General features: G+C 40.8%; 1 protein-coding gene across 1 annotated transcript in view; it reads right to left on the bottom strand.

Annotated features, from left to right (window-relative positions):
• Nucleotides 1–17,350, bottom strand: part of LOC307256287 (testican-1-like) — a gene marked incomplete at its 5' end in the record, with an annotated part of 103,375 nt that extends 86,025 nt beyond the window's left edge. Inside the window, one exon of the mRNA XM_080035200.1 lies at nt 17,216–17,350. Within this exon, the coding sequence (XP_079891326.1) occupies nt 17,216–17,350 (135 nt within the window). The remainder of the gene's footprint in view (nt 1–17,215) is intronic.
• Between the last annotated feature and the right edge of the window lie 2,919 nt (nt 17,351–20,269).

Genomic DNA, 20,269 nt, shown 5'->3' on the forward strand with positions numbered 1-20,269 from the left:
ATCCAAAGTGAAGTGGTGTGTCTGGCAGTATTGGCAGGCATGGACTGGTTCTATCTGTCAGTTCCAGATAAAAGAGGCCACACAGTATGATCAGCAGCCTCCCAGCTCACCTTATTATCCCACTCCAAATCCATGGGAAAGTCAGTGGTAATGTGCTGAAGGCTGGTGCTATCAAGGTTAAGAGAAGTGTACGCACACACACACACACACACACACACACACACACACACACACACACACACACACACACACACACACACACACACACACACACACACACACACACACACACACACACACACACACACACACACACACACACACAGACACACACATACACACACACACACACACACACACACACACACACACACACAGACACAGACACGCACGCATGCAGGCACACAAACCAAAGGCCTGCTGGGAGAAGAGGGGGGGTTAAAGGGACGGGCCTGACTCAGCTGAATAAAACTGAAGCTGTCAAACAATTCCTGCATCAACCTCCAACATGCATATGCATCAAGGTGTTCATTATTTCACTCTGTCTCTCTCTCTCTTTCTCCCATCAGGTGAAGTGTGCCACTCACATAATCAATCTTCCCTTTCTTCTCCCTGAAAACATGACTTGTCATTTGGCTTCACTATCCTTCCAATGCAAAAGGCTGGACCATTTGGACTGCCATTGTAAACATATGGGAGATTATCTCTTGCTGGTGAACTCATGCATGCCCATAGGGCTGAGGGATCAGGTGAATTATGTCTGTATGTGTAAAATTATTTAATGTATGGACATTTAAACAAAAGAGAAATAAGCCAACAACCAATATTCATTGTTCTACATGTCAGAGTTTGTCCTTCTTCTGTATCATCACCCCCTCTGTGCCAGGACTGATCTCAGTTGGATATTTTCCTGCTGAAGTATTACCTATGAATATCATTTGAATATATGTTCCGTTCATTCATTTTTGTTTTGGAAGGCAGCACATGAAGAATGAGTTGGCAAGAGTCTTTTGGGGAATTAATGAATACTGTATGGAAGTACACAATAAAAAAAATGTTACCCTTAAGAATCCTATTTTTTTTTTGTATTTTCATCACTTGTTTTTTTTGTCTGCAGTACACACCAGAGTGTGCATGTTCATAAGTGCACATTTGTGCAAGACAAGGCATCATTTATAGTCTGTCTATTGAAATGACACGTTGGCACCTTCCATGCACCTTGGTAGCATAGTGATCCACGCCACGGTGACCCATTTAAAACTCAAGCACATATATAGTGTATTGGAGGACACTGTGCGTTATCAATTTGCTCCACATTGGCTTGGCTTCTAACTAACATATTTATAGATCAAGCACAAGCCCTGTTCAATTACCTTCCTTTGAGTCTTCAAGATTTATCATATCATTTCTCAGTGTATTTACATAAAAGATAATCTGGTTTTGCATCAATGATTCTACAAAACCCTGGTAATGGTAGACAGGGAATGGAGAGTGTTAAATCCGTAAATCAACATCCCAGTCAGAATCCTTCCAATCTCATCAGAAGGAAACACTCAGATGCTCCTGTAGCTCCAGGGTATTTGTGATATTTCTGTTTGATTCAAGGCAACATCAATATTGACTGTGCAAACATCCACACAAATCCTTGTAGGAGTTATCTGCAAATAGTTAAATTGTATGTCAACATATTTCCATATAATTCATGTAATCCTTTATTTGACAATGACGTTTTCATTAATGTTTCATTTGAGTTCATGTGTATGTGTGTGTGTGTGTCTGGTGCATGTTATTTAGCTGGATAATGACTCTGAATAAAACACACCTTGAGGTTTGCCAAATCCTCCAACGCCTGTGTATGTTTGCTTTGCAGATTGTGTTATTTTAACATTGGAGGCCAAATGTAGAGTCAAGAGATGCAGTAAAGCTCAGTATTAGTGGTGGATTTGAAGTAGCTGATGTTGGTTGCTTACTGTTTATAAGTATTCACACAACAAAAAGCTGTTTGAGGTCCATGTAATAACTTTGCACATTCATTTAACTATTAATTTATGGTATACTGTCTCCTTTAAATAAAAAGAATGACAATGTGACACATCACAACATTTTTCATCACTACATTTTTCATCTAGCCACGCAGTCCTATAGCTACATTGAAAATACAGAATACTATTATACATTTTATAATCACCAATGACTTTCAAATGGGAGGTTCTCCTTCAAAACAGTATCTATGTCTAAATCTAAAAAAGTATTAACAGGATACAAGGGATTAAAAACACCATCTGGCCTAAATCTGGTTACTCATGTCTCTCTGGCTTTGAAAGTCAGCCTGAAACAGGACGTCCAGCCAGCTGTTCCTCTTACAACACTGTGGCACCTCACTGAAGAGTGGTTGTGTATGGCCACTGACGAAATTAGTGTCAAGTCGGCAGTAACGGCCTTAAAGTTACCTCAATAACTCCACCGTCAACCTGACAAGCAGCAATCCATCTACCTGAGGGGTTGATGCTCCCCAGAGGATGAATACAACTGTTTGGTTATAAGTAAAATGTCTTGACAACTATTGGCATTGACATTTTGATAAGTCCCCCTCAGGGTCATTACTTATCACTATGTTGGTCCTTTAAGTTGTCTTCCAGCACCATCATGAGATAAACATTGCAATTTGTCCAATAACAAATACTAGCTAAACTAATGAAATTCCCATCAGTCACAACTATGGTTCATGTGTAGTGCTAATGAACAAATATTGATATGGTAACTAGGATACTAAAATGTGTAAGCATAAAAAAATAGACATATTTCAATTAAGTTCACCCTTCTTCTACTCCTTCGGATGGGAACAATAACCTTCTGTGTGTTTGTTGTTGTGTAAATACAACATACCGTATTGTACTATCAAGCATGATCGTACGTAACTTTTAATTCAAGACTCCAGCTGTCCGGGGTGCTGGCCGCAAAACCAAAGCGGGGCTGTAACACAACATGTGTATGTTTAAAATATGTACTGTATTTGTGTGGAATCCAGGGGTCAGTCTTGTTATTTTCAGACTCAAAAAATGGGGAAATAGAGAGATAAAAAAAATGGCATGTGGCAGCCAGAATAGAACCAAGGTTACTGTATTAACATGATATGAATCTTGGACCATAAGGACGAGAGTAACCTGATAAAAAGAGCATTCCACAGAAAACCGGGAAAGAGAAGAGGCGGTCTCCTAGCACAGAAGCTTCAGTTTCACTTAGCTTCCAGTAAGTCTTAGGAGAAACATACACTTTCCAACTACATTACCCAGGGGGCTAGTTTAACTGCCCACACACAATACAGAGAGTCCATGACTCTTCATGCAATATTCATCCAAACCCTTGAGGATCTGCTGTAAGTTGCCATTACCTACACAATTCCCAAGAGTGTATCTGTCATAAACAAGAGTGCAGCAGGGAGTTACTAAGCTGCAAATAACTACAAAATGATGCAGAAAGGAATATGAAAAAGGCCCTAAAAGCTACAGGGAACCGATCTGCCATGTTAGTGTCATTCTCTCCCTCTCCTCCTCTGTCTCCCGCCTCTCTCTGTCCCAGGAGCATCACATGAGCTGTGGGTTTAGCAGAAACCTCCTGAATTATTGAAGCAGACAAGACATCTCTCAAACCCACACACCCACACTCCAACACACAAACAGTAACTGCATCCCTGCCCTCGGGGTGGAAAGATGAGATAATGACCAATTCAATCTGACATGGTTTTAGAGACCATAAACACCAGAATGAGAGAAAGAGAGGGAGGGAGAGGAGAGGTGCTGACACTGATCGAAAGTGGGACTGGGGAGGTGTGAAAAAACTGAAACAGACAATCTCTGATTTATTTCACACTGGGACACTCAGGGTGTGGAGGGCTACTATCAGATGTGATCCGAGCAAGACAGCCCGCTTGTAAATAAAATCTGCTGTGTCATTAAACTGACTCTGAAACAGAAAACACAGCCAAACAAAATATTTAAAAATTTAAATTGTATTTTGAACACTATTGTATCATCTGCATAAGCTATCACAATGGGCAAAGAAATGATTGCGTCCATCACAATATAACAATGACTGTGTTTAGAGACAGACACATACATCAAGCTGCTTTATAAATCTCGAGATACCACACCCATAAGGTGAATAAAGAATCAAATGGTCCCCAGTTTGGCAGCCACGCATTGCAAGATACAAAAGATGATGTTAATGCCGGCTTGTCGCTTGGACAGTCCACCGTGTCAACCACTTTTGGATTCGATGGCTTTGAAATTTGCTGCACATATTCAAGGTCCCTAAATGATAGATTCTGATGTTATTGATCATACCCTGACTTTTCGTGCAGTGCTACTAAATATCAATATTGTTGTTTTTTAATTGAAATATCTTCAAAACTATTGGATGGGCTGCCATGCAAATCTGATATAGAAATGATTGGTTCCCAGTAAATAACTCTGATCCCCTGACCTTTCAATAATTGCCGACATCAGGTCCAAAGTGTTAATTAGCAAATGTTAGTATGCTAGTGTGCTATACTAAGAACATGAACACGTGGTGAACAGTAAACCTGCTAATGATCAGCATGATGGCATTGTCATTGCAAGCATGCTGATTAGCATATAGCTAAAAGCACTGAGCAACCACAGAAGGAGACACCAAATGATTGAGTTAAACTTAGAAAATAAAATAATCAATAATATTTGCATACTCACGTCACTTTTATGTGCTTATAAGTCCAGGCACCACTAGATAAATTCTCCCTTTTTGAAATCAAAAATCTTATATAAGGGCATCCTAATAACAGAATTGTGTATGAATTGCTCTATAAAAATCTGCATTTTGATTCCCAGATTATAATAAAGTGTCATCTTCCAAAACAAAAGGCTCAATGGAAGATGAGCATTCAATCAAAAAACAGATAGCAGGCATGAACCCAAGACACAACAATACTCACACTGAGCCAACCTATACGTCCTATTTGGCAGAGAAACACGAGGATGAATAAAAATGTCTATAGCTCATCTCTGCTCATCAGCTTATAAAAGAGACTGCAAAACAGACACATCAAACACTGGCATGTGGAGAGATGTAGAGGGGGCTAAACCCAGGGGAAGGAACATCTGATCATACACTTCAAAACAGGCACACAGCAGGGGGTGACAGCTTCATTAATGGCAAGAGCTACAGAAGCACTCACGCAAACACCTACAAAACTATCATGACTTATATACGACTATGTTTTTACTTTGGCATGCGGACATGATGATCAAAACAAGCTGTGCATGTTTTATGCATGAATCTATATGCAATTTTGTCCATAGGCAGGTTCTGCCATACAACACACAAGTTACATGTTGACAGAATGCTGGCTGCCATATGGACAATATGGATCACTACTGCATACGGGGACATGGCATATAAACACCGAAAATGTCAAATTAATCTGTTTTAATGCTGGAACGATTTGAAGTCAAATAATGATGAGGTGAAAAATCTATTAGGCAGTCAACAGAAAATGAGTCAAAATAATTTTGGTTAATTTTTAATTGAATTGCTGACATTGACTCTCCACATTATCCGAAGTGAGGATATGCAGCTATTTTCAGTTTCCCATCATTATAAACTGATTATCTTTGGGTTGTTGGGACAAAACAAGAAATGTGTACTGAGAGAGAATGTGAAATGTTTGCCAAAGATTATAGATCCACTTCATTAAAAAAAAGAGATTATCATCAGTGGCAGCCCTATAACGGTACTGTGCTTTGAAATGAATCACTTCAAAAATATATCTACAGATGAACCGAGAATACTGTAGGTATGAGTTAACTGAGCGATATGGATAAAATAATTATGTGTGAGTGAAACTGTTACTCTCTTAGCTTTATATGAAACATGTGAACCCTTAACTTTTTATATAGCGCCCTCCTTGGGTCAAATTTCCATTTGAAAGTTATTACAATTCATCCTGAGCTAGACATGAAAGTCTATGTAAAATGTATTGGAAATCCATCCAACAGCTGTCAGGACAGTTTACTACAAAGAACACCAAAAGGTGTGAAGCTTTGATGCTAGAGGGGAAGTAAGAAAAGGTCAACAATTACATTAGTGTGAATGGTAACGTGGGAAAGGAAAACAGGTCTCCCTTGCAAAAGAGTCTTCGGTCTCAATGGGATATACCTGTATAAATAAAGGTTAAAAAAAAAAAAAAATTAGGAATCATCCTCTTGGTAGCTACCATAGTATAAAATGCATGGCAAAGTCTCTTGTAGATACATAAAGGATTGTATAGACACATGTTTTAAAATGTCATGATATCTGCCTATAAATGTAGGTTAGCAGAGGGAATATGCCAACAGCTAAATATCAATATCAGTTTGTCGTGTTCGGTATAAGTGAACAAATACAATCCCTCTAAAGAAAATAGAAACATGATGTAATATAGTGTACAGATAACAATGAAAAGAATTCAGCTTCTGTTGCTCAAAGTAAGAGATCCAATTACACAGCTGAGTCAGTCAGATTTTTTCGAATGGTCGGAGGGTGGTCTTGGAAAGTCCCAAGACAGAAGCAGCAAATCAGACAGCATCTCTTCAACAGAGCCAACAGCTTAGCGGGAGAGCTTCATATACCAGCGCCCACAAATCCCCACAGGAAGAGAAGGGAAGTTTGGAGATTTGTTTGGCCGCTCTTGACAAAGCTGACTGAAACAAACACACACGCTGTATTGATGATGGATTCTATATTTCTCCTATCCCATTCCGTCTGTCCATCTGTCTACCCACAATTGTTGATGGGCTTCACATTAAAGCTCCTCCCCTTTCTCTCTTCTCCTACCATCTCCCTTTTTTCCATTTTCTCTTTCTTAATCGTCAGCCAAAATACACTGGCAATTCTCTAGCTTTGCTGCTTTGTGTAACTCTCTCTGTTCTACACACAAACACGCACACACAAACAATCTATTTATCCTTGTCATTGGGGACAGTGACCTATGTCTGGCTGGTGACAGAAATTGTCCTCCAATGTGATTGCATGTGTGTTTGTGTGTGTGTGTTTGTGTGATTGCATGTGTCTGTGTGGGTCTTCCTGCCTATTCACGCTTTCATTGATTATACCAAGGTTCCAATCAGAGTTACCAGCCACTGTAAATTCACTGATCGATTTCTCTGGGCGCCTCAGGGTGGATGAAAAGCTGTGTGTGTGTGTGTGTGTGTGTGTGTGTGTGTGTATGTGTGTGTGTGTGTGTGTGTGTGTGTGTGTGTGTGTGTGTGTGTGTGTGTGTGTGTGTGTGTGTGTGTGTGTGTGTGTGCGTTCCTGCATGCTTGTCTGTGTAGCATCCATACACATAGAAAAAATAGATATGGGGTTACGTGACATTTTCCCACCAATTATATGAGGTCCTACTCACTGACACGGAAAAATATTCAGTGCCGGGATTAAAATGGGCATTTTCTCATTTGAAATCAATCGCTCAGAGTGAAAAATGTGCAAGCGAGAGAGCACGTGAATAAAGAAATGGGATGAAAGGAGCTGATAGAGGAGGTTTTATTTTGAAGGGCACTGTTTCATCTGGAATAAGCCAAGTATAAAACGAGAGAGGGGAAGAGCCAGGAGATAGTGGAGTTGATTGACGGTGGGAAGGTATGGAGGGAATCTTAAGAGGAGAGAAAGAGAGAGAGAAATGGGCAGAGCAGGGGACAGATAAGAAAGAATGACAGGTGTTCCGCTAAGTCTTTCTTCAATTGACCGAAATACTGTATGTCCGCCTGTGGAGAGTTCACTCAGAGGGGTTATGTGTGAGTGTGTGTATGTGTGGGAGAAGGTGAAGGTTACTGCAAGGTTCATCTTGTTTAAGCTGACTCTCTAAACCCACACCCCGCCCCTCTCCATCAGCTGTACAACCAGCCAATCAGAACACACACACACACACACACACACACACACACACACACACACACACACACACACAGATATAACAGATGACTGTCAGATAATTTTGGATGCAGTGGGAAGCTCCCAGGTGTAAGAATGTGCTGACAGGGAGGCAGAGTGGACCTGAAAAAGAACCTGCAAGCTCAACAAAATCCCTCTCCACCATATATTGCAAAAGGGGGGATCATGTAACACAAGCCGCCACACTGACCAGCTTTATAATGCAAATAATGATGTCACTGCAGTTGTTTCCATTGCAGAGGAACACATCTTCACTATAAAAAAGAAGAAAATTGCTGTACAACACAAACACACACACACACACACACACACACACACACACACACACACAAGTAAACACGGCCCGCTTGTTTTTGATAAAGAGAGACAGCGGTGGTCTGTGACTGGCAGTCCCACAGAGACTGTTGTCTTGGCAAAGAGAATACTAATGACAAAGATGACAACATTTAATTCTCACCATGAGCTGAGTCGAGACAGGCCCCACGCGCTAACACACAGTGTTACAATGTAAGCACAACAATCACACACACAGGCGGTTTGCAACTCGCCCAGATTTTCAACACGGTGCAAGAGCTAATGAGTAGATAGTGTGGAGACAGCATGCATTTACACAGGGATATGAGGAAATGTGCAGCCCCCACATCCAATGTCCTTCACAAATAAGGTTTGCTTTGCATTTGTGTAAAGCTGACAGCGTGCAGGCAATGTGGATGACAGGATTCCAGAAGGCAATGGGAGGAAATGGCTCAGGGATTAGAAAAGCCTCTTTTTAGGAGACACAAACAACAACAGGCTCTGAACTGGAAACAACTTGTTCTACTCTGGAGGATAAACGTTGGGCTGCCTGACTGGCATGGATGGCTCTTTAGTCAGCATTTGCAGACTGAGATTTTTGACAAGAGACACAGGAAGAGAGAAGAGGAGAGACAACTACATGAATGGAGACAAAATGATACAAGACAAGGGTATTGTTTGAAATATATAGATAGTATCACCAACATGATACCAAGTTCAGTACACTACTGATACTAGTAAACCATACCATTTTCAATACAATTCTACAAAACCTTGTTTGGAAAAATAAATATTGAAACCATGAATCTATCCAGGCATTGAATGTTAACTTCGATAGCTTTTCGGAACAGTAGACCAGTGTTGTAGTACTCCAGATAGATCTAGGTCATGAGACTCGGTCCCGTCTTGGAATCTGCCACGTTTTAACTCTGACCTGCTGCCTCCATCTAAGAAGAATATTGAAAACTTCCTGATTTTCAAAAGCAACCGATAACTTGACTCATTTCCAACTTGAAATTGTTGTTAGTGTAAATAGCTCTCACAATACACTCTGGTCTTGGTTATGACTTGGTCTATGTTTAGGTTGGCTTGACTACAACACTACAGCATACACATTTTGGTTCAACACCCAACACCAGACGAGACAGTATGCCATAAGTCTGCTGTGTGGATCAGCGTCTACATGACTGGATGGGATCCCAGATATTTTATTAGACTCATGACTCATCTCCAGCAGTGCAGATGATCAATTCTCTACACACAGTGTCAGCATAGATCAAACGTGTGCACATGTACACACTGACTCTCCGACACTAATGCATACTGTACCTTTAACCCAATACAAGCTGCCCAATCATTTTCCTTGCTCAACATAAATCCCCCCAATACTCGTCTCACTCAGGCCACAATAGCAGACCTGGCTTTAACAGAGCCAGCTCAGCAACCCACAGACCATAATACAGAATGCATTAGCTGACAGACTTCACTATTGTATAAAAAAGCAATTACGCCAAGAGCATTTCAAACTCTTGTTGTGCCGTGTTAGATAATGTATTATAATGGGTCACCAATCTTATGACTTTGCCTTTCGATAAACTCCAAACTACAATGTTAAACATACTTTTGTAAATTATGATAAAGTATTTCCTCTGTTCACATAAAATTGAGGTCGGCCATCTTTTGACACATAAGATGAATGAGGTGAGGTAATTAGGGACATCATTTAAAAAATAGTGAAGGATTAAATTGTGGGACATAGTAAATACAGTGTTAAGAAATGACAGCAGAATACATAATTATCCTCAGTATTTCCATGAAAATAACGTTAAGTTTGAATGCATGAACACTGCGGTAAATAAACTAAATGAATTTTTTGTTAATATTGGACCTAATTTAGCAAAAGGGATCTGTGGGAAGAGTGTAGGGGAGTCTGGCGAAAATGAAGCGTCTCTTCAACACTCCATGTTTTTGAAGCCAGTCGAGGCCAACGAGATAAGGGAGATATTGCTCGGAATGAAAACAAAGACCTCTAGAGACGCGCTTGGGTTTCACATGAAAGTAATCAAATCAGTGCAAGAAAGTATTATTAAACCCCTAGCACACCTCTTTAACCTATCTTTTCAAACAGGAATTTTTCCTTCTAACATGAAAGTAGCTAAGGTTATACCATTACATAAGAATGGTGATGAACATTCATTTACTAATTATAGACCAGTCTCACTTTTAACACAATTTTCTAAAATTCTGGAAAAGTTATTCAGCAATAGACTTGATGAATTCATTACTAAACATCAACTTCTGTATGACAGTCAATTTGGCTTTAGAAAGAATCATTCCACCGCACTGGCCTTGGCTGAATCGGTAGAAATTATTAGTAATGCTATTGATCACAAATTGTACTCTATAGGAATTTTCTTAGACCTCAAAAAAGCATTCGACACTATTAATCATGACATCCTTCTTAATAAACTGGAGAAATATGGCATTCGAGGTTTGGCACATGACTGGGTCAGAAGTTATTTACATGACAGGAAACAATTTGTGAAATTAGGGGAGTTCACATCGACATGCTTAGATATTGTTTGTGGGGTCCCTCAGGGGTCAATCTTGGGGCCGAAATTATTCCTGCTTTATATAAATGACATATATAAAGTGTCGAAAGTCTTAAGGTTGATTTTATTTGCGGACGACACAAACATCTTCTATTCGGGGAAAGATCTGAATAATATGGTTGAGATCGTAAACAGTGAATTGACTAAGTTACATGGGTGGTTAAACCGAAATAAGTTATCACTAAATTTAGAAAAAACTAAATTCATGATGTTTGGCAGGAGAGCATCAGATGTCGCTGTAAAAATCAAGGTAAATGGGATTGAAATTCAAAGGGTCAAGCAACACAAAGTCCTAGGGGTAATAATTGACGATAAATTAAGCTGGAAACCACAAGTTAGCCATCTCAGGGGCAAAATAGCCAGGAGTATTTCTATACTTTGGAAAGCACAACATTGTTTCAATCAAAAGGCCTTGCTTGTATTATACTGGAGTTTAGTTTCCCCACATCTGCATTACTGTGCTGAAATATGGGGAAACACTTACAAAGGTACATTGCACCCGTTGGAGATTCTTCAAAAGAAAGCAATACGAATTATTTACCAAGCCAATTACAGGGCACACACTAATAACTTTTTTATTGAAGGTAGAATTCTCAAATTACGTGATGTGGTAAATTACCACACAGTACAAATTATTTACAAGGCTTCAAAGAAAAGCCTTCCTAACAGTTTACAAGCAATGTTTGAAGACAGAGAAGTTTCGCATGATTTAAGAAGAAAAGGTAAATTCACTGAGAAAAATATACGGACCACACTTAAATCCTTTTCGATATCTGTAAATGGTATTAAGCTGTGGAATGGACTTGATGAAGTTGTCACAGGGAGTTGCAGTTTGCGCAATTTCAAAGCAAATTATGTTTCAAAAATTATTGAAAATTACAGACTAATAACCTGAGCACAATGTCAATGTCACTTTCATTACAATGTTGTAACAAATAATACAGGCCAGCAGACAGACTTGTTTTGGAATACTTTTGCAGAAGTGTTTAGACTACCAGTTTAGTAATGGAACAGGCCAAATACAAGGCCACTTCACACTTTATACACTTGGCATTGTCACAGAAAAACTGAACTGTGCTGAACTGATTTTAAAAGCTGAAGCAATTAGATTAAAATTGACTGTGTATTGGACTGCAGATTCTTAAAAAAAAAGTATGTGTATGTATATATATATGTATATATGTATATATATATGTGTGTGTATATATGTATGTATGTGTGTATGTATGTATATATATATATATATACATATATAGCTATATATATATAAAAAATAATGTTTTTTGTTTGTTTTATTTTTATTTTGTAACAGTAATCTGTGTATCTGAATCCGAATTTGATGAAAATGGGGGCGGGACCTGATAAGCCTTTGGCTTCTTCCGTCTCCCTTCGGACAACACAAAGTATGATGTATGAATATTTGCAAGAGAAAATTGTGTATTGTGTGGAATTGTCCGAAAGAATACTAAATAAATAAATAAATAAAAAAATTATAGCTATCAGCTAAAACTTTTGCTAGTACTGAAAGAACACTTCAGGAAAGCATAATCACTCAACCTAGAGATATACTAACTGTAAATCTGCCTAAGGGGGGCCCAAGAGCACAACTGTCTGCTGCCCTAGGGTCAAATGCATTAGCAGCAGTGTACAGACAAAGAGACAGTGTGGAAATCACTGTAGTCACACATTAATGCATCAGAGGTTTAACCCTGCATGCTGGAGATACCAGATTTGGATTGGGATTTGAGATCTTCTGTTTTACTGCTGCTGCGTCAGACATTATTCCAGCTGGACCGCTCATATTCACTTCTGTCCTGACCGACCAGAATACTTTGATCTAGCCAACAACACGAGGCAGTGGGAGGCTTACAACAAAGTTGACTCTGGATGAAAACAGAGACACTGTAGGACACGGTGCCGCATACAAATGTGTGTCTATTCTCCCTACAGCAATAATTAATATGCATAAAAGCTTGTGAAAAATAAAGATGTGAGTGTGACTTATGGAAACTGGAAATGCTGTTGGCATTAATTATGGAAGCAAGTGAGACAAAGGTGGTGGTTAAGGTAATTTAAAAATTAAGAAACAAACACATTTTTCAGAGCCATTTAGACATCTTCGAACAAGCTAAACAAGCTCCAAGCCATCCGTACAGCACACTGGAAACAAAAGCACTGCATAAGAAAAATAGGAAATAAGACACTTTTCCACAAGACAACTCTACTAAGAATGTTTTAGACCAAAATCAAGACAGTTACACAATGTGAGAATAAGACTAGCTCAGCCATCAACACGTTCACAAACATTTACTCCCCAAATGTTTGGTTTGGTTTCTATCAATCATCAACAATAGATATTGAGGTTTGCATCAAGTAAAAAAGCAAGTAACAAAATATTGATGTTGTTGATTGAACACAAAATGTTTTTAGACCGACAAAACGTGATGGTAACGAGGAACATTTTTCCTTCCTCAATAGTAGCGGCTTAGAATAAAACTGTCTGTGTCTGCTCCTCCTCCATCACATTACAGTCCTGTTATCAGGGAAAACGCCTCGGTTCCAAAAGAATAAATCAAATCCCATTTTCCCTTATGTTTTCAAGATAACCCGACTGAACTTTGACTGTTTAACCATTGCACCAGCTCTGACAAATGGACCTCCATGCATTATGCAGGAGGGAGCAAGTGGCTCATGCAGAGTGAAACGTGGCAGGCAGCAGGGGAGAGGGATAGGGGGAGTCTTGGGGAGGGCAGGTGGAGAGAGAGAGAGAGAGAGAGGGGAAGAGGGGGGTGAAGAGAGGGTCATGCTTGAGGAAGCACAGGGTCATTCTCCGCAAGGAAGAAAACGAGCGGAAGAGGAGAAAAGGCGTGAAAGAAAAATGTGCAGTTCATGACTCAATGAGAAGTGAATGGAGGAGGGGGGATGAGGAGGACTGAGTGACAGCAGCCACACGTGAAGGACGAAGCTACTGTGCTTCACGTGTTCAGAGTGTATCGGACAATAAAGGAATTTAACTCAGTTTTAATGTAAATGGAGATGAATTTCAACTTTTTTTAATCACATTTCTTTCCACAAATCTGGACATTAAAGAGACAGCTCTTGACAATCTAAGTCATGAAAACTATGACCATGTTTTCGTCGTTCATTCTGATTGAAGGTCCATGTTCTGGTTAAGGTAGTATTCGAAATACAGTGTTTCCATGCGCAGCAGCTACGGGAATATTCCCATTTGTCAATCAGCATATTTTGAATACACCAGAGGTGTACACTAGTGTTAGAAGCATTATGGCGTCCGACATACTTTTCCGTCAATAATTCCTGTCCCTCTAGGAAAATTATTATAATGATGTCATTTTCGTTGTCCTGCATTGTTTTGCATTGTTTTGACACCTTTTAAAAGGAGGTTCACGCCATGGTTTACACCACTTTAGTAGTTAGTTTAACAGCCATAAATCCGGGCATGCGTCGCAAACTGCTGCAAATGCCAAAAAATGCAGCGAAATCTCCAGTGGGAATATTTAGTTCGATTAAGGTGTATACTGTAGACATGCGGCCATAATGCGACTGAAATCTTATTATGCTCCAGCTGTCATAATGCGATTATGGCTTACTCCGACTCTGACCTTAGTCTGATTAAGGTTAATAGAAACTGCTGTTTACATTGCAATGTCTTATCTGAAATGTGATCTTAAACGGGTTAATATTAGAGAATCGCTGTGCTTGTAAACGTGGTCACTGTTGCTATATGACTGTGTATTTATAAAGTTGTTGTGTTTTTTTTAGCACATCATGATTGCATCAGTAGAGTGCCTAAGGATCAGGGTTTCCACAATCATCGGATTGAGATGGTTGCAAGAATGGTTGCTTTGTAGTTTGAAATTGATTGAAACAGAACCACGTTTCCCTAATCTAAGGTCTCGCTGTCTGTTACATGAAAGGCTTTGGGACCAGAGAGAGAGAGAGGGAGAGGGATGAGAAATGACTAAAGAAAGAATGGAGGAGGAAACGAGACATAGTGGACACAAAAGACAAGCAATGTTGCGGGACAGAAATTACGACCAGCAGGTTCCCCTTCACGATAGGTCATACATTACAGGTGCACACCTAGCCGCACCCACAAACACACACACACACACACACACACACACACACACACACACACACACACACCCACACGCACACACACACACACACACACACACACAAACACAACAGCGTCTCCTCCCCCCCTCTTTCGGCTTCTGTCCTCCACCCTCCACTGACAGCCTCCTGTTAATGAGTTTCTTTTGCACAGGAGACCACAGCCAGAAGTAAACAGCAAACACTATGAGGCACACACACACACACACACACACACACACACACACACACACACACACACACACACACACACACACACACACACACACACACACACACACACACACACTCACACAGTAGGTAGTAGATCCCTGGCTGAGTGTATGCAGACATGACTAATACTGCCTCTCACATCACCGCTCCAGCACTGTCTCCTGAAATCTCTGGAGAATGTGTTAGCAAGGCTGCAAGGAACATCCTAATGTTAAAGAGAACGCTATCAAAATGGGAAGCAAGTGGTTGATAGAGGAGAGATGAGACCACAGCCAGGGCTTCACTAACATCTTTGGAGGTCAATGTATTCTCAGAGGACCACACTTTTTTGCATGCATAAACATTTCCGAAATATAAAGAGAGCTTGATAAATATCCTAACCCGATTAGCAGAAGGCACAGCCAGGTGGTAATGACAGATCACACACAGAGTATAAGATACTGTAGAGTCCCAACAGCAAGGGTGGCAAAACAGCACGAGCTGAAGCCATTATTCATGAGACGTTGGATCTACAGCAGTGTTAATACAACCAACTCCCTTTCATTTCCCTTCAAAGAAGCTTTAAAAAGGTGTAATCCGTACTATTTTCATCTTGTTAATTTGCTGTTAAATTACTATATATCAAAGAGTTAGGTAAAACAATGGTGATTGAGCATATGACCAACTGATGAAAGCTCCTCTATTTGCATCTTTGCCCGTATACGATCTGGATGTCTGCTGCGACTTTCCCGTGTTAAAATCAATAGCAGCACAGTCAGCAGGCGTGTGTGTGTATGCTCCATTGTACTCGTAATACGGGAACTTCAGACTCGGTAGTACAACGTTCCAACCTGTATGCAATCTTTTTCATTCCTATAAGCAATGGGCCTATAGGTCCCACATTTTCTAAATTGGGTGAAAAGGTCATTCTGCACACTGTTTGCGCTGCCATGCCGGAAGTTCCTGATTTCCCATTACAATTGCACGCAGCATCGGGTCTGCCAAAGTGGAGCTCGTCACTCACAATAACATAGGAATAAAGAAGACAGTTGTATCTATGTGCAGCATGGTGTGCAGGTGTTGCACATGTTATTTCAGCTTTACACCAAAGCTGCTGCTCCTATCTTACGGATTACAACTTTAAGGTTGTTAAACTCACACTGTCTGGGAGCCTTGCACATATTCTCTAGTCTACAGGCTCTTCACTGGAGCTATAAAATGTTAACACAGAGCCATGGATTCAAACCCAGCACTGCATTGTTTCTATAGCTGCACCTCTCCATCAAATGGAAATGCTCTAGATGTCCTAAGCTGTGTGTGGCTGATTCTTTAGCTTCTTTTATCAGTGTTAGACCTGGTGCCACTACAGTAAGCACTTGACAATCATTATCCCACTGCTCTCAGCCTCTTTATTTGAAACACCTACTGGACTCACCAGGGCCCTCTGGAGTCAGAGCTTATAAGACCATTCTGAAGAGCATTTCACTTCAAGTTTTAAACATATAGCAAGCCAGGAATCAAACCACCATGACCCATATTCTACTGAGTCTGCCAGAATCAGCTATCGGTTATGTAAGCCCACTGTCGTGGTGGGGCAACTTTAAAAGGAATGAAATCTTGGCATTTTTTCTTCTCCTTTCTAAAAACAGACAGTTTGATCGGGGGAATCCTTCAGTGAGTGCGAGTCATAAGTCATAAGGGATTTCTTCCATCATGCGCACAAGTCTGAGTTTCTCTGTCTGTGAGTCTACCTCAGCTCCAACCAGGGTTTGAACCTGCTGAGTCTGTACGAGGTGGATTAGGCCTGCTGGCAAGTGCTCAAGTGCTCACAGGGTGTATCAAGGGTAATGCTCTCTCTCTCTCTCTCTCTCTCTCTCTCTCTCTCTCTCTCTCTCTCTCTCTCTCTCTCTCACGCACAATCACACTCTGAAGCTCATTAAGATGCCCCCTTCCTCCCTCTCTCCCTCCCTCCCCCTTTGTCTAGATGTTGTGTCTGTCGGGTGCAAACTCACATCTCTGAATCTGTTCCAGGATCTGTCCTTGTTGTACTGAGTTCCGGTGCTCAGCCATTTGTCGTTTCTGTTAGCGGAGACCGCCGTTTGTCCGCTCAGCAAGAGAGCCACGACAGGTAGCAGCAAGAACAACATCCTCTGAGAGGAAATAGAGAGAGAGAGAGAGAGAGAGAGAGAGAGACACACACACACACACACACACACACAAAAAAAACATACGTCAAATAGGACCATTTAGAGTGAGAGAGCATAGGGAGAGAGATAGGTCTGCAGCAAAAGTGTTAGAAGGATGATGAAGAAGTACAGGTATAGAGCACTGTACGCAACGTACATGCACACGCGCGCGCGCGCACACACACACACACACACACACACACACACACACACACACACACACACACACACCTCGTGTTGTGACGCAGCACGGGTCAGAATGTCACAGTGGCATAGGAAGCATCCCGGAGCGCTCACATTTACTAAATTGCAGACCCTGTTTTCTAATCGGCTTATAAAAAAACATTGGAGAGTTGTCACCGCGGCAGATGGGGAAGCCGAGGAAACGATTAGCTCATGAGTTTCAAGCCTTTATATGCCAATCTAAATAGAACTATTAAAAAGGGGCAATTAGCGGCTTTAACACATAACAACCCCCCCTACCCCGCAGAGCTTTGTCTCGACGTTCCGACTGCTTTCTCTCCTATCTCCACCGCAAAAGCAAAAGTCCACCAATGTGCGAAACTGACTTTCGTTTCCAGTTTACATATTTCTTTGAGAGAAAAAAAAGCCGCACCAACGGCCACGCATCGGCGCTTCACCTACCTGGGACAGTTTGTTGGTGTCCAATTCTGAATGAATCCCAGGGAAAAATATTAGTCCACACAGCCCGGTGTACTCCGGTGGCACCCGACTAGTTACTGCTTGTACCTACGGGTGATGGCGAAATAGGGGGCTGCGAGGATGAGAGCGTACCGGCAGCTTTCTCCTCCTCCTCGGTCACAAGACACCGCCTCCTCTCTCTCTCTCTCTCTCTCTCTCTCTCTCTCTCTCTCTCTCTCTCTCTCTCTCTCTCTCTCTCTCTCTCTCTCTCTCTCTCTCTCTCTCTCTCTCTCTCTCTCTCTCTAACACGCGCCAACCGTGTCATCGATTTTCAGCGATGGGATTTTTTTTATTGTTCCACACCAGAGCGCAAGCAGGAGGATTTGGGAGCCTGTGTCAGAGCGTTGCGTTTTGGATGTACAAAAACAATTGTAATTTTAGTCAAGCACACTCGTGTCCACCATCATAATGAACACAATTAAGAAGCGTTAAACATCTTATTTAGCGCTGCATTGGTGCCTGGAACGCAGATATGTGGATTTCCTGTTCGTAAGGCGCTTTTTTGTTCTTAGCACCATGGACAGAGGCTGGCCATATGAAACGCTCCCTTTTTTAAGAAACCACATTTCATAAATCCTGCCACATTACTAGGCCGTTCATTTATTGGTTAGGAATACAACGACTAATGTTTAAATATTTCCACTCTCTATACTTTGACTCTCTCTGGGCTTCGTTCGCATTGGAAACGTGGCACGTGGCTCGGCACAAGTCTGTTGTATCATGGACCATTTTTTGCCAAGAGGAAGCCAGGTTTTTAGTACAGCTCCTTATCTACCTCAGTTTTCATAGAAAAGTTATCTTGCCATAACTGGCTATAGCTGACCATTCTCTTTTGTTATTCTTTTGTATTGCTTGCACTTTTGGAAAGTTTTTCGAGGACTAATTTTGCTGCGAGCCCAACTGCAATTTTCTCTTTTAATTTCCTGTTCTTGGTCCAGAGTCAGAGCTCATTAAAAATGAAACAGGTGATAGTGATTGTTTTTGCTGCAATGTTACATTTTGAGACCTTATATGGATGGGGTGACATGCATCCAGAATTACTTTGAGTGCCACAAACAAGGTTTTTGGCAAAATCCTTTTTATATGCAAGGGCATAGAAATTTAACTCAGTTGTCGAAGCAAGGGGAGATTGGTGTGTGCAATTGAAGCATTTTTATAAACATTAATGTTCATTGGTATTTATTCTCTCCCACTGTCCACACACACACACACACACACATGCACGCACGCATGCACACACACACACACACACACACACACAAATGCAACCACACAACTTTAAAATTGTTTCATCACATGTTTTCCTCCCTCCTTTTCCTTTCACCATCTGCACTTACAGAGTGCGTAGGGGATGTATGTATGACAGTACATCAACTGCTGGGACATTGTTCCCATTTGCTTTGATTCATGTATTTTGATCTTTATTATTCAAAATTGGAGCCACCACTGCTGCTCTATCCTTCATCTTCCAGAGCTTTAGAGAAGAAAAGGGGAGAGACAATGAGATGATTCTCTAAAGTGTTCCTGCATTCTGGATTCTTTGAACTCAGTGGGTGGCGAGTCTCCTGGTGAGGCTTAGCTGCTATAACAACACAATAACAATGAACAATGGTCAAAAATGATGAACACATGACGTCAATTTTTCTATTCAAAAGAATAAAGAAAATCCTGAGATTGTATTTGATAATTTTTTTATTTGGACTGAAATAAAACTTAATGGTAAATATACACTTGAATTGTCAAACATACTCTTGACCTTTTGTTTTGGAAGCCTTCATCTATTGGAACAATGGATTCATTTTGCTAATCTACAACCAATATCTAACACAAAACCTTCACTGGTAAGGTTGTTGCATATTGTATAGTCTCTCCAAAACTGACCAGAAAAGCTGAAACAGGACGTAAATGTAAATACGCTATTTGGCTGTACCCGAAGGACACATACTCTTTTCAAATGTTCATGACTGGGACCAAGTGGCCCAACTCTACCCAGATTTACTCTAAATGTCAGGTTACTCATTGAACACAGGCTTCATAACTGTTAACATATACTGCATATTAAATGTCTCGTAAAAGTCCTTCTAAATGTCAATATCAAGTGTCTCACAATCATTCAGCTCATAAGCTGCTTATTGGACTTTCCAATTCCACCAAACACCACACAGTACTTGACAGCCC

This window comes from Ammodytes marinus (genome assembly GCF_949987685.1).
Source record: "Ammodytes marinus genome assembly, chromosome: 10".
NCBI lineage: Eukaryota > Metazoa > Chordata > Actinopteri > Uranoscopiformes > Ammodytidae > Ammodytes > Ammodytes marinus.